General features: G+C 38.9%; 1 protein-coding gene across 5 annotated transcripts in view; it reads right to left on the bottom strand.

Moving 5' to 3' along the window:
• Positions 1-16729, bottom strand: part of CTNNA2 (catenin alpha 2) — a 1127693-nt gene that overhangs the window by 709387 nt on the left and 401577 nt on the right. For all 5 annotated transcript variants that reach the window (XM_036931099.2, XM_036931097.2, XM_057497052.1 and 2 more), the window contains one exon: positions 3085-3288. In XM_036931099.2, the coding sequence (XP_036786994.2) occupies positions 3085-3288 (204 nt within the window). The remainder of the gene's footprint in view (positions 1-3084; positions 3289-16729) is intronic.

Raw genomic sequence — 16729 nt, forward strand, 5'->3', positions numbered from 1 at the left:
TTTCTGATCATGGGGTCACTTTTAAGTCGTTATTTTGTTTTGCTTTATTTTAATGAAATAAGAGTTTTACTGCCACCATGGGGGCAGGGGAGGGGACCTGTATAAAATTACAAGTTCCAGAAAAAAGTTTGTCTTCATTATAATTTGGAATTATTTATAGTACTCAGCACCCTGAAGGCACTAATCCAAAGGCCATCGGAAGAGAATCTCCATCCATTAGTTTCTCCACATATGTGCAATAATGATGTTCTATTTAAAGGGGGATTATTTTTAAGACTTGTCTTACTTTGGGTTATAGTATAAACTTGATAAAAAAAATTAAGAAGGCCCAGGGCTCTCCTACAACTATTCCCACAGCCTTTTCTGCCACTGCAACCCTCTGTAATCACAATGTTGCCACATACATCTGTTCACCCTACCTGTTTTTCTCATACCTGTTTGCTTCAAGGGCACAGTTTTTGTTATATCTTCAAATCACATACACACATTCATTAACGGGTATATATCTTTGTGGAAATATCTAACACACACCTGATATCCCCTTGAGCTCAGGGTAATCCATGCCCCATGCAGACTAGTTTTCCTAATCGTTTAGTATACAGCTCTTCTCCTCAGTCTCTTTCTCCCCTCTGTTCCACGCCATTTGGCACTGACAGGATTGTAAAACAGCTCTGCCTAAAAGTGAGCCTTATAAACTGAATTTTCATCAGGGCCAGGGCAAGAGTTTTTAGAGTCCACAAGTGTCAGTTATATCAAATTTTAAATATTTTCTTCTCAATCAAATAATGTATTTATTCTAATAATATTGCCTAGCAAATGAAGATAAAAACATGCAGAGTGATATTTTGATAATACCTTTATTCCAAAGCTTACCATTTTTTAGAAGAAACCTGACAGTCTAAGCACAACTGGATTAATTTATTAGTTTCTGTTAACTATGACAGACTTTCTCGTCCTGGCATAGATGTGCATGTGGTTTTTATATTAACATATGCTATATCAAAATAAACATGAATTGTGGCAGTAGGCATCACTGTACTGGACAGGGATTATGGAGCTGATCTAGCTGTAACCAATTCACCCTGAAATCATTAAACAAGTGTGAAGTCCAAGTAAATTTTGTATAGTTTATAGAAAAGTCGATAGGGGCTGTTTTATTTTAGCCTTTGATCCTGAAAGCTCAAAAGTGAAGAGAATTTACACTTTGAAAGTTAAGCACAATACCTACCTATGCATTATCTGTAACCATATCAAAGTAAAAACCTAGTTTCCAATAAAAATACAAAACATTCCTGCATCACAAGGTTGTGAACAGAAAAGCCAGCACCTAGACTCAATAAAATACAAAAATCCATCAGCTCTGCTGACCCATAAGCATTTACACTGAAAGAAAAACACTTCTACTTGGCAGAATTCTAGACATCAAATTGAAAATTTCATGTCACATCTCCATCACCTCTTCTTTAATCATATTTTGTGATGTCTATTCACATGAACATGCTTTTCTTTCTGATTTATATTGAAATCTTGACCATCACTCTGATCTCTACGGTTTCTACTTCCTTCTTTGGCAAAAATTGCTCAATGACAGAAATACCAGCATGTCTTAATATGAAACCAAATTTCACATACAAGTAATTGGCTATTGCTATTGTGTTTAAAAAGAACAAACAGACAAATAGAATCCCAGGTTCTATAATCATACTTTTTTTGTTAAATCTGCTATTGAAAAGATCCATTCAGGGTGGGAGACAGCAGCAATCAACATTTCTAGCTTGACCCTGCTTAATACCGGGGATACCCCAAATCACCAGGTGTCAGCCATCCACTCTCCTACACCGAAGTCCTCATAGCTGGTCTCTGAGTGAGACATCCACACCTTTTTCTTTGTGTGACAAAAATAGGCAAGTCTTCCAAAATCAAAGAAGCTAAAGGTTTATGGAAAGGAAACAGAGGTTGGCATTGAGTTTGCAGGGCATTCTACCTCTTTTTTGTTTTCTAGATCAAAGTTCTCCAGAGGGTCTGGCGGGAGCAGCAATGTTCCTGTCAGTGTTGACTCCTGGCTTGACCCGCGGGCTGCATATCACTTAGTGACTGGAGTGTAAGGAGAACTGGACTGGAAGCAGGGATAGGGGTTGGCTGCTGTCTCCGCCTTGTCTCGGGGTGTTCTAACAGGACCCAGTGTAGGCTTCAAAAGCTGTGAGCAGATTTTCAGTGTGGTCCTCCTTACCTGACCACCACATATGGCATTCCTTCAACTGTAACGCCAAGACTTCACTTGACCTACATTTTCTCACTTTATGTTGAATTCTCTCACACCTAGGAGTCCAGGACCAGAGGAACTCCAGACCATTCATGGTTGCCAACACTGGGCATCGATCAGCTACACCGCCTCAACTGAATGCATGTAGCAAGTGGATACAACCATAACTGAGTGCCCTTCAAAACAAAGAATATGGATTTCATCTCCTTTGTGTAGTTTTCAGGTATACAGGGACTGTCACATTTGGTGACTGTAGGAGAGGACAGCTATTGTCTGTGCTAACACCTCTAGATGCCACTAGTACCCATTTGAAAGGTGCAGTCTCACTCTCACACAAATTTCTAGTTGCACAATGAATCAATAAAGTCCCTCCCAAGTTTACTACCATTAGAATATTCCATCTTAACTCTGTACAAACATTTGAAAACCTGTTATACTTATAAATGCCCCTTAGGGATGAAGACCAGTATCTGTGCCTGTGTTAGCTTTCAAAGGGCGCTCAGCTACATCCTCTGTTACGTCCATCTACCAGCTACTTTTACCACCTTAAATCTTGCCCAAAACAAAGTCCAGCCAGTAAAATGGCCAAGTCACTCAAGTCAACAGCCAAAGTTTTCCTAAGGAATCTCTTCCACACTAAAAAATGCATTCTGACACCAAATGAGGACACAGACCCTCCTACAGCGGCTCTTGGGTTGCGCCTGGCTGACTCCCTGTGGGGACATCCTGTCCTCTTTCCACGCCACGCATGCTTTCCTAAGAGCCGCAGGAGCGCACGCCTGAAGCCGCGCGGACGCGGGCAGCGAGGGCCCAGGACTTACGTTATTCATGTACTCGCTGAGCAGATCCTGGAGCGCCTGCCGCACGGCGTTGCACTCAGCCACGATCCTCTCGCGCCGGTCGTCGCGCGTGCAGGACGAGTCGGCCATGAGCGCCGCGCCGCTGATGATGCTCTCCAGCCGCTCCTCCAGGGACGGCCGGAACCGGGCCTCACTGAACGTCATGGGGTCCAGGATGATCTTATTCTGAAAGGAGCACAGTGCAAAGTGAGTGGAGAAGAGAGGCCTGCCTCTGCACCCTGCTTTCCAAACCAGAAATACCTGCGGCCAGGGTAAGGCTCTCCGTGTGGAAGAAACTGGTCACTTAGACAAATTCTGAAGGTGCCTTGACAGAGTATCAAATTTCTGTAAGATACTCAGCCCCCAGTTGAACACTCAGAGAAAAAAACACATTTTGTTTTGAGAATGCCTTCTTGGCAAAGGCTATCTCAACTGGAAAGGTTTCAAATGAGATTGTGCCACTGGGTTGGCATTTTTTAATTCATAGCCTTCAAGGTAAGCCCATTTCAGTGTAGCATTTTGAGGGATTACAGGAAGATTTTAGAGCCTCTGAGCTAAAACATGATATGTAATCAACAACTTCAGACTGCATTAGTGGTAACTACTGTACACTCACATTTGCCTCCTGAAAAGCAGAGTCCCACAACAGGATGCCTTTTGAAAGTTAAGCAGACAGCATCCAGCAGGCATATATGGTTATTCCCACCAGGAAATAATATATTTTGTATAAAACCAGTAGTTTAGAAAAGAATCCATGTTGTGTGTGTATGTGTGTGAGATTTTTCACAATTAACTGCCAGGACCCTGACCCACATTTCCCACTTTATGATGATTATCATCATTCCTTCCTTACTAACATGTTCTGAAGGAGCCTGGATAAGGGGAAAATAAAAGATGTTTTCTCAGAGAATTTAAACTTAGTTTTGTCCCTGCCAAGCTGTAGGAGCCTAGAAACATGAAGGTGCATATGTCCAGAGATGGGAAGAAATTTGCATCCAGAGTTCAGAAGATTTATCAACCTAAATAAGGATCCAGGAATAAATAGGGCTATCTGGACACAAGGCAGTGGGTGGCATACTAGTAAAGTGAATAGCACAAGAAGAGCAGGCCACAGAAGACCCAGTTAAGACCAATTTCCAAGGGTATACGCAAGGATGATAAGTTGTTTTAAAGACTGAAAATAAAGGGGTAAAAGCAGAACCTGGGGAATTTTATTAAAGCAAGTCAAGGAAGTGGAGAGACATAATAATTTCCTGAAATAGAGACAAAGCTGACTCCCCCGTTGCTGGTTTCCCCTGGGAACCCATTTACTGCTCAAAACAAGGAAGATCATTCTAACAATGTTAACCAAGAGGTGACCTGCTGCAGGGCATTGGAGATACACACTTGGAGGTCCAAGTACGGAGTGGTGGCGACACTACCCAGGATACTGCGGTAGCGAGGTCATTCCACTGTTGTTTCCTTTGATGCTCATCATTCTTAAATGTTCATCAAATTTGCTCTGGTACTCTGACTCCTGTTGAGGGACTAATCTCCATGGTGGAGACAATCTGTCAGCACAAGGACTACAAAGTTCCGAGGAAAAGGTTCAAGCCAGTGGTGATTTAGAAAGAAAGAAGCCCCCACTCCACACAGATCAGGTCTGAGGTCTACTGCAATCCCGGATTTCCTAGGAAATTACTCAATGGTCAAAGCTCCCTCTGTGTTTTAGAAGGCAAATTCAAGAGGTCCTGCAAACAGGAGAGAAGCTATTTTTTGGCATAAAGATCAGTTTCACATTGGCTCTCTCTTAAATCTTAGGAAGAGGATGATTTTTCCTGAATGCATAATGTTACTCAGACCCTGTCCCCTGTAACCCTGAAAACTGTGTCAAAAAATCATGTACAGGCCTCGGTACAATGGCTGGCTTCACAGGGCATATCATTACAGGGGAGATTCCCAAAGGAAAGCTGAGAGGGGGGCCTTGGTGTCCCTGCTACACCAGCCATCCGTGCTAGGGCTGCAGCTGCAATGACCACTTGAATTCTCTCTCTTTCTCATGCTGTCATTCTTTTCTAATGTTTTTGTTTTATGCATGTATTATATATATATATTTATGCATGTATAAAAAAATATATATACATATTTTTTTTTACCTGTAATGACCATTAAGCACTGATATCTGAATTAAAGAAACACCTGACCAAAACAGGACTATTTTCCTTTATAGAGATTACTGATTTTCCAATAACTCCTTTATAGAAACCCCTATTAACATAAAATTAACATAAAACAGAATGAAAATTATTTGTTCTGCTTTGAGGTTTCAGGAGACTCTTCAGACACATACATCAGTGTTAGAGTAGATTTCTATTATACTTTTGGACTAAAAATAAAAAGTATCAATTTGATGAAAATATACTGAAGAAAATTTGAACTCTTCAATACAGGCAATTGTAAAAACTGTTTCTCTGCAGAACAAAGGAAAATGTACTATTGTCATTAGAACATTATTTCCTAAATTATTTTCAATGGAACACTGATCTGAGAGATGTAATGTTTTGATGAAAAAATAGTTTCCTGGCCATGTACATTTTGGATCAATTGCATGGCCCAGAGAAAATTATTACATGAAATGCTTTGAGGAGTTCTGCATTAAAGGAGTCACTTTACTGGAGCATTCCTCAAATCTATTTGAGCATAGAGAGGATCTCCTTTAAATTGCATGAATTATCTCTAAGTACCTAAGAAACATACTTAGCTATGGCCCATGGCTGTCAGGAAAATAAATGCATTAAAACACTGAACTTGCAAAACTATGCATAGAAGTTACTCTATTCATCATATTTGTAATGGAATTATTCATTTTTTATATATCACAGGGGGAAAGCTTTAAAAAAATTTTTATCTGGAAAAGAAACAATACATTTACAATATTCCAATTTATATCTGTGGTGAGGAGATGGGGAGCACTGCAGTGACGGATGTGAAAGGCTGGCAGGGAGAAGCCTCCCAGGGGAGAGAAAAGGAGTACAGGCAAAGGGCAGTGCACAAGCGCCTCTGTGTGTGTGTGTTTGTGTAGGACTAAGAGAGGAATGGCGGAGGGTATGTGTCTACAAGAGGCACTAGAGGTCATGTTTGTGTGTGTGTTTGTGGAATTGACCAGATCACACACAGGCTTTAGGAAATGAGAAAGGAAGAAGAATTAAACAAGCACACAAACAAACAAACAAACAAACAAAAAACAGAACCAAATGAATCCAAGGGCTTAAGGACTACAGGAAAAGGCTGTTTACAATTGCTAAGGTAATAGGAATAAAAAAAAAAAAAAAAAAAACTCCTGCAACTGAACCCTGAGCAAGAAATACAGAGAATGAAAGCCAAAATACAGTGACAGGAGTATTTGCTTCTGCATTATTTGGGAGTAACTTAAAGAAAGAAACACTTAGGCAGATTCTCTTATCTAACCCCCTTCAGGGGCATTTCAGTTGAGCCAACTGACACTACCTCATTTTCCTCCCATCAGTTTAGCCTGTCATCACCTCTCCATGTGGCTGCCCTCTACTGGCAGGAAAAGGAGCAGCAGGGGCCAGGATCAAAACTCTCCTCTCTGGTCCCTGAACGAGTATTTAAAGTGAGTAACATGCCAGCAGAGAACAGAAACAGGGTAAAACCAAAGCTTTTCATCTCTCCCTTTATGACAAAGGCTGTGCTCCTGCAAGAGGATTTAATACTGTTTCCAATCGTTCTGACTTACTTTAGCCCACTGTGATTTTACATTTTAAATATCTAAATCTCTTGTTTGCATTCTTAAACTTCATTTAATCTTTTTATCCTTTTGATCTTTTAGGTTCACCTTATACTGTCATTTTAGTGAATTTTAAAATTGTGGGCCTGTATTTATCTTTTACTTATTTTTTTAAATAAGACTATTTTTATCTTGTCTGTTTTCATTCCATTTTTTTTTTTTGAGAGGGCATCTCTCATATTTATTGATCAAATGGTTGTTAACAACAATAAAATTCTGTATAGGGGACTCAATGCACAATCATTAATCAATCCCAAGCCTAATTCTCAACAGTCTCCAATCCTCTGAAGCATAATGAACAAGTTCTTACATGGTGAACAAGTTCTTACATAGTGAATAAGTTCTTACATGGTGAACAATCATCAGAGAAACTTTCGGTTTTGATCATGCATCATGAACTATAAACAATCAGGTCAAATATGAATATTCGTTTGATTTTTATACTTGATTTATATGTGAATCCCACATTTCTCCCTTATTATTATTATTATTATTATTTTTAATAAAATGCTGAAGTGGTAGGTAGATGCAAGATAAAGGTAGAAAACATAGTTTAGTGCTGTAAGAGGGCAAATGTAGATGATCAGGTGTGTGCCTATAGACTAAGCATTAATCCAAGCCAGACAAGGGCAACAAAACATCCACGGATGCAGAAGATTTCTCTCAAAACGGGGGGGGTGGGGTTCTAAGCCTCACCTCTGTTGATCCCCAATTTCTCACCTGATGGCCCCCCTGCGACTGTGCCTGTCTTAGGTTGTTCCTCCCTTGAGGAATCTTACCCGTCTCTGGCTAACCAGTCATCTTCCGGGGCCATACAGGGAAATGTAAAGTTGGTAAGTGAGAGAGAAGCAATATTGTTTGAAAAGGTTAACATTTTTTACTTCTTTGCAGATTTATGCCCTGTGGCTTTTATGCCCAGCATTTGTCTTGAGGTATCTTTACCACTCGGAAGAATTATGATACTCGGTAATTTCGTTATGAGGCACGAATTCTACTTAAGGGTTGTAATTAGGAAGGAAGAAGAAAAGCTATAGAAGTAGCAGACGAAAGAAAACATGGGAAGATTGATTATTTCTTTGACATACCTTCTTGTAGAGTAACATAAGCATGTATAGGTTTTAAACTACTAATTAAATTGCACACACACATTAACATAATAGGAATACAGATACATAACCAAAGCAGACCTACAATTACCAGCCATCTCCAGTGAAACCAAGAAAACCAGTTAGGCACCCTAGGCATTTGTGAAAACTTATCAATGATATGATGGATATTGTCTAACTGAATTTGAATAGTTTGAGAAAAATCAGACAAATTAAAACAACACCTTCCTGGGAACTGTTCACATCCCATATGTTCTTTTAACAGTAGATAGTCTGTAGTCACAAGATTTTGGAGCACTGCAACTTGCACTTCTCCTAATTCTTGGTTGAGTTCCGACAGTATAGATCCAGTCAAATTTGTTGTTTTACTGTATGCACAGACCAGCTTAGATATCTCCTTCTTCATTCCAATGGCAAGTCCAGGAACCAATGGGATGAATGCAGCTACAACTGCAACAGAACCAGGATCTTTGTTGAAGTTTTTTGATGATCATCTTCTGGAATGACTCTTCCAGAGAATGTTGATGTTGGAAGTTCTTCTTCATAACATATCTTAATTCATTTTCTGGGTAGCCAAATTAGGCTTTGATCCTCTATATAAACACAAACAAACCCTTTGCCCACACTTTGATATGCCCTTTATATCATTTTGAAGAACTTATTGGAGATCACCACACAGGAACTGCTTTTTTTTTTGGTATCATTAACCTACAATTACATGAAGAATATTATGTTTACTAGGCTCTCCCCTATACCAGGTCCCCTCCCACAAACCCCTTTACAGTCACTGTCCATCAGCATAGCAAAATGTTGTCTTCACTACTTGTCTTCTCTGTGTTGTACAGCCCTCCCCTTTCTCCCACCCCCCAATTATGCATGCTAATCATAATACCCCCTTTCTTCTCCCCCCCTTATCCTTCCCATTCCATTTATTTGACTTTCATGATATTTTGTTTTATTATTTTTATTTAACTATTTTTTTTTTTAGTAATATCCTTCTTTTAAAAATAATTGTTTACATTCTTATAGTTTATGGAGTGGCAATTGGAAAGCATGGCCTTAAGAGAGCAGCCACAATAAATCACCCCCAAGTGAAGGAGGCTAGGCTTCTATCCTGCCATCAATTCCATACTCTCTGGTCCTACATAACTGATCTCCAATTATTTCCAATATTGAACTCTATATAGTTTTAACTTGAAATAACTCAGAAGACCATATAGTTCAAAATTACTTTCCAGAATAACACATGTATCTGTATTAGCTATACAAAAATTGTCATTAGAGCACTGCTTTTAAATCAAACCTATCACCCATTCTCTCTACAAGGAGTTCTGTGATCTGAAATTTCAGTAAAATCGTGGGAGACTGAGTTAAGCTTTATGCAGGTTCTGACACAACAGGAGGCAGCAGAGACACCTCTGTCAAAGCAAGAAGTTGAACGCATTGCAAATGGTTTGACAGGTCCACCATTCTGTGACCTTGATCTTACTTTCCCCATCTTAACTGAAAAGCAAACTGATGTTGGAGATATTCCCAATGGTCGTTCAACCAGGAAATGAGGACACCCAGATTACAACACAAGTCTTTTGGCTTTAAGCCCAGTATTCCTTCCACTCTATCAGACTGCCCACATTCAGTTAAAATAAGCCTAATAAATCATAATTATAAAAATATATTTCTTTCCCCCCAAAAAACTCTCCTAAACCAAATATAATGGCATAAGTATCAACTGTCATACTATTGTTTTTATGTCATCTGGGATCACCTTGCCCTTATAATGGATAATTGAGTATACCACCATTCATTCAACATATGGGTACCAGTTCCTCTAAGTGTCTGAGGGTGCAGACGGAATAATCCCTTCTTTCATGAGGTTTGCCGTGTAGTTAAAAATAAAAACAAAAATATGTACAACCAATTGTAACTGGCTATACTTGAAAACATACCTATAATATTAAGGAATGACTGAGCAATGGCAATGTGCACAGTTGGGAGGAAAGAGGTAAAGAAATACTACTGAAAGAGATTATGTCTCAGGTGAGACTTATGTATTAGTTTTTATCCTGGCTGCTACTCCCCTTCTTGCCAGCAAAGAGCAGCCTCACAGAGAGGTGAGGATAGGCTGAGCTGATGGAAAATGCAGTGTCAGTTGGCCAGGCAAATTCAGGGGCAGGCAGAGGCAATGCAGACAGAATAGAAGTGGGAACATCTGCATGGAGGTGAATGATGCCCTAGTACATGAAGGCGTTTGTCGCAGCTGAAATGTAAAGTGTGAAGTCACAGGTGTGGTCCCATGTAGGTGCCCCAAGAAATTCTTGTTGAAGAGAAACATGTATGTGAGCAGAGTTAGAAAGCTGTGTCCACTGGCTGCACCTACAGAGCCACCCAGTTTCACAAGGAGCCATGCTTGACCCCAGGCAGCCCCTGTCCATCACTGAGCACCCACAGACCATTCTGCCCTATGGAGACTTCCACAACAGGCAGCCCCTGCTGCTGTCCAGGACTCCCCCATCCTGACCAAGACTTTCTCAGAGCTGTGCTGGGCTCTTCCTACACAGACCTCTTTCTTCCTTGCTCTCCTTACACAGGCATTTGACCTGCATTGTCATTAAAAAGCACTCATGGCCTATTTCCACTGGCTCTTTCCCACTTTATCCTTCACAGGTAATTGCCCCTTCCATATCTAAATCCCACCGATCTTGGCATTTGCTTCTCCAAGGACCAAAAAGGACTAAAACTAATAAGAGAAAAAGTTAGCAAGAAGAACTGTAGCTATGCACTGAGGAGACTTCTCTGCCATGTCAGGCTTTCACTTTATCAACACCTCCTTAGACAATTAAGTATCAAGAGTTTAAAACATAGAAGTGGCATAACTCTGTTGGGTTTTAGAAAGTTTCCCTTGGCAGTTAGCAAAGTTAGCTTTGGCAGGCCTAGAAGCAGAAGGCAAGGGAGCAATTACCAAGCCTTCAGAGCCCAGAGGAAATATGGGGAGAGTACAGAATTGTGTTTGTGCAGATAAAGAGAAGAGCACATATTGGGACAAATTTAGAATGTCAGCCTGCAAAATTTGGAGGTATAGGTTATGAGAACGAAGAAGAAAGCATCAAAGATAAAACCTAAGTTTCTAGCACAGGCACCATCAATGATGCAGCTGTCAACAAGCTGTATAATAGGTGCCAGCCTCTTGTTTTGTAAGTAAAGTTTTATTAGAACAGAGGCCCATTCATTTACATAGTATTGCGATTTTTATACCATAATGGCCAAGTTGGAAAGTCAGGACAGCAACTGTATGGCCACAAAGCTTGGAATTTTTTTTACTACCTGCCATTTAAGAAAACATTTGTGACAAATAACAGATAAAGAAGAGCACGTTTAAGGTGCCTATGATTTATTTAAGTGGAAAAGTTTGGTGCAAAGTTGACTGTAAGTGTATAAAAATGGCCCAATTGTAAAGATTTAGGACAATCAAAATAAAGGCAGGAGTGGGAGCCATAGGCTATCCTAAAGGGAAATAACAGAATGAGAAGAGTAGTGAGCCCAAAACACAACACTGGAAAACCCTCAGGAAGTGCCCACAAAATCACAAAATAAAGAATAGTTAGAGAATCCAACTAGACCCAGGAGGTTATGGCCATAGTTGACAAGGGAAAATAGCAGGGAATTTCACAAGAGGGCGAATAAGATCAAGACTGAAAATGTCCACTGAATTCAGAAGCTAGGAAGGTACTGGTGATAAATTGTGTGGTCATGTTTGTAAATCTGCATATTATACTTATTTATTTAAAATGCACTGATGCTAAAACCCTGTCAAGCTCATTGGCAAGTAATAAAAACAATATGACTAGTGTTGGGACAAAACTATTTTTAAGTTCTTAAAAAAAGATATAATATTTTCCTGAATGATCTAGAAAACACAAGTGGAAAAGAGAAAGAATGGAATGGAATTAAAATCAGAAAGGAAAAGAGAAAAGTATTCTGATTACAGATGTTATAAAACTCTTTGGAAAAAATGGGAATCAACCAAAAATTAATAAATTTTTTTTCCCCATGAAGTCACTTGTATTAATAGGCAAATTCAATTGCCTTCATATATACAGGTAATATCCGATTGGAAAACCAAACTTATAGCAAAACACACAAGAAAACACACCTAGATGTCAACTAGATATAGAAAGAAATAGGCTCAGAGAGATTAGTAATTGTTCAGTCTCACACTCAAGGTAAAGGGCATAGCGGGAATCGGGATGCATGCCCTCTAGCTCCGAAATCTGTAATCTAACCACTACACAATATTTTTTTCTTCATATATCTTACTTCATGCATCATGCTAATCTCACTATGAGAAAATTCATGGGACAATCCTTTCGCTATCTCAGACAGTAAAGTAGCAATAGTACATGATTCCTTCATAGTCTAAGAAGGAATGCGAAACAGTGAACTACAACGAGGGATGAAAGTTCTAAAATGCCACTTTATCCACTTTTAATTTCTCTCCTATTTCAAACTGGTCAGAAGATATTATAATACATGTTTTCTACCAATAAAGAAGACACAAATGTATTTCAGTCTTTCTTTGGCTAGGAATTAACCATCTTAAAGCTGAATTTCTATCGAATTGCCCTCAAAGCAATATCTGAGCAAGATGGGCATTCCTAGTAAGATCTGGAGCATAAAAGTAATATGTTTAATAGTTACATCAGTAGAAAGGCTCTAGCATACACACAACACTAATGGAGTGGTTTGATACCCACAGATTAGTCCCCAAGATTCTTAATTCACAGGTGAGGAAAGTGAAACTTTTTTTCTTTAGTAACCAAGAAACCACTTATTTAAACTGGGAGAAAAAATATCTGTAGGTTTTCTGGCATCAATATTAGGTAAAGCCTTTAGAAAACTACTTAATCACCTCAAATGTATATAGCATTTTCAAAATGCCAAAATAGACAATGATAAGAAAACAATTTGAAAATAAAAGTACAGACTGACTTAATTTGTTTTCCCAAACCTAAGCTTATAAACAAAGAAAAAGCAAATGTTAATGGTATGAGAAAGTAATCTGGTTTTCTTTGTTGTGACAACCCTATAAGATAAATGTGTTCTGGATTTTTACTACCTTCATAGTTCAAGGTAGAAACTAAGAAAGATAATAAATTGTGCTGTTTTCTCTCATTAACACCAGAACCTCAACACCTGCTGTCCAACAAAACTATTTTGAATCGAAAAAGTGAAAGAATGAATAAATGTCAGCATGCCCTAATGCAGACATTCATTTTCAGTTTTTAAGGATCTGCAAAAAAGAAGAAATCTCAAAGAGGAAGGTAACATTAGTCAAATTAATTCTTCTAAAGAAATATGTCATTCTGATACGGAGTAATTAAAACAATGGAAACCAGAAAACCTTAACGACATAGTGATTTAACAAGTGAGGGAATATTTCTCCTCGAATTATTCTGAGGTGTTCCCAGGAATAAGCAAAAATATACACATCTTAACTTCCTTTCTACTGAAGCTTTATCAACACCCTGTCCCACCCCATTTATCTTTGCATATTTAAATTATGTAATTTTCCCTGCCTTGGGGTAGAACTGGGTAGGTTTCTGGGTCTTTTTTTTTATTATTAAAGTACCATTGAATACAATCTTATGATGGTTTCAAATACACAACACAGTAGTTTAACATTCACCCATATTACCAAGCCCTCACTCCCTCCAATGCCATCACTGTCCATCAATGTAATAAGATGTTACAGAGCAATTAACTGTATTCTCCGTGCTGTACTACCATCCCTGTTACCAAACTATGTTGTATTATGTATTTATTTGTAAGTGTATGCCTGAGATTAAAGAGTAAGAAATCAGTTAGATACTATGCAATTTGGAAATTAAGGCAAATCTAAAATGGAAGTCAGAGTTTTTTATAGCTTAATAAAAAATAGGTGGTTAAACTCAATATCCTTAATGTTGCGTTTTGCAAACTATGTTGTGATTGCAAATTATTGTGCTCCTTAATCCCCTTCTTCCTCCCGCCCATTCTCCCTAGCCCCTCCCTGTGGTAGACATCAACTGACAATTAGACATGCTCATAATTCTACCTCTCACTGCATTAAAAACTAAAGACTGAAGTCTAAGACAAAAGCATAAATCAAGATCATTTTAATAAATTAACAGAGGTGTCAAAATCAAAAGCATGTTATTTGTTCAGTTTTAAATACTTATTCTCCCTGTAGTGTATCAATAATTAACACAGATACATTTTCATCTTTTTCATTCTGTGCCAAGCTCTTCCAGGGAGAGTATTTCTGCCTTTACAGGAAAAGTTTCTCTTGGCCTAAGTGGGGTAACATTTGAAATGGAAAATATTAAGGATATTGAGTTTTAACCACCTATTTTTTATTAAGCTATAAAAAACTCTGACTTCCATTTTAGATTTGCCTTAATTTCCAAATTGCATAGTATCTAACTGATTTCTTACTCTTTCATCTCAGGCATACACTTACAAATAAATACATAATGCAATTTATTTTCTTAAGATGTTATTTGCAATTAAACAGTTGTTTAATCAGAAGGAAATGACAATGATAATGACTTGGTAATTATAAAGCATTTTTTATTCTTAGATAGTTAACTTTTTAATATAAATCTATGTAAGCCCACATTAATTCCACTGGAGAGGAGAAACTAATTTTTAGGAAGACAAGAAGTAATGGGTAAAATAATTGGGTGAACAAAGTCCAGCTCTGGGATGCTCCTATGCATGGTGTGATCTAGTGGAAGCTGGTTTTTCCCCAGGTCCATTGTCTGCACATGGGTTGAGTGGCTGGGGACATTTCATGAGTATAGCCTGAAGTTATAACAAGGATGCTAGGCAACAACTCATCACAGCACAGCAGGGCAAAGGTAATCATCCTTAGCTTTACATTACGGGTTGATTAGAAAGGAAGCATCCAACATGCATTTAATTAAATCAAGTCTTCACACGATCAAAAAATGAAAACTGATTTAAGTCTTTTGCAAAAATGCAGCCCTATTATCTCCTCATTCTCTTTGAACTCTCTACATTGACCATCTTTTTCATTCAGTCTTCATGTTCTTTGACCTCTGGGGGGTACTTAACACAATTTATTATCCACTCCTTAAGACTCATCGATGTTTAACAACTCCTACTTTACCATGGCCCTCCTCGTTCCCCTCTGTTGGATGGCTCCTTCCCTCACCCTCCCCGTGGTGGGTCTATCTGAAGGTCCTGCTCCTTGTCTTCAGAAGTTCTCCCAATACCCTCTTTCTTGGGCAACCCCACTACTCCCTGCCTTAGACATCATCTGCTTATGATAAAGAACTCCAGTTCCATGAGTCATCCTGACCTTCTTGAGGTGCAGGCTCTTAGCTACGGCTGCACATAGGACATTGCCAGCTGGACGGCCAATCATGGCCTCAGGTACAACATGCATAAGAACAAATTTTTCATCTTCCCCCAAAACCTGAGACCCTCGCTTCTATGCAGGAAAAACAGAAGCGGAGGGAAATGGGAGCGCATTGTCTCACTTCATTCTCCTAGCGCACTAACAAGTAAACATAGCTGATACCCCTCACTTTACCAATGAAGGCAGTTTTTCTCACACAGGTCAGTGGCTTCCTGAATCCCATAGAGTGTAAAACTCAAGGAGTCTTTCTGACCCCAAAGCCTGTCTGCTTGTGCCTCATTCTCTCAGGTACTTCTATTGAAAGATTAAGTGGCAATAAAATCTATGAGCAAGTGTAAATAGTACAGAGTTAAAGGACCTGGATTAGAATCCTGGATCCAACTCCTTCCAGGTGTAACTTCGAGCTGATCAGGTTACTCAGATGATGAGTTTCCCAGTTTCCTCATTTGAAAAGTAGGAATGAGCGGTTTCAGTATCTAAATCACAGGGTTGCTGAGAAAATTAAATGAAGAATGTAAAGAATAGTATATAATACACAAGATGTTAACAATGAAGTCATTTGAAATAACTTTTTTAAAATTTTTTATTAAGGTATTACTAATATACACTCTTATGAAGGTTTCACATGAAAAAACAATGTGGTTACTACATTTACCCATATAAGCAAGTCCTCACCCATGCCCAGAAGCAGTCACTGTACATCAGTGTAGTAAAAGGCCACAGATTCACTATTTGCCTTTTCTGTGCTACACTGTCTTCCCCATGATCCCCCATACCATGTGTACTAAACATAATACCCCTCAGTCCCCTTCTCCCTCCCTCCCTACCTGCCCTCCCACACCCCTCCCCTTTGGTAACCACTAGTTCATTCTTGGAGTCTCTGAGTCTGCTGCTATTTTGTTCCTTCAGTTTTGCTTCGTTGTTACACTCCACAGAGGGAAATTATTTGGCACTTCTCTTTCTCCACCTGGCTTATTTCACTGAGCATAATATCCTCCACCTCCATCCATGTTGTTGCAAATGGTAGGATTTGTTTCTTTCTTATGGCTGAATAGTATTCCATTCTGTATATGTACCACCTCTTCTTTATCCATTCATCTACTAATGGACACTTAGGTTGCTTCCATACCTTGGCTATTGTAAAAAGTGCTGCAATAAACATAGGGGTGCATATGTCTTTTTGAATCTGAGAAGTTGTATTCTTTGGGTATATTCCAAGGAGTGGGATTCTGGGGTCAAATGGTATTTCTATTTTTAGTTTTTTGAGGAACCTCCATATTGCTTTCCACAATGGTTGAACTAGCTTACATTCTC

Source organism: Manis pentadactyla, chromosome 2 (genome assembly GCF_030020395.1).
Source record: "Manis pentadactyla isolate mManPen7 chromosome 2, mManPen7.hap1, whole genome shotgun sequence".
Lineage (NCBI taxonomy): Eukaryota > Metazoa > Chordata > Mammalia > Pholidota > Manidae > Manis > Manis pentadactyla.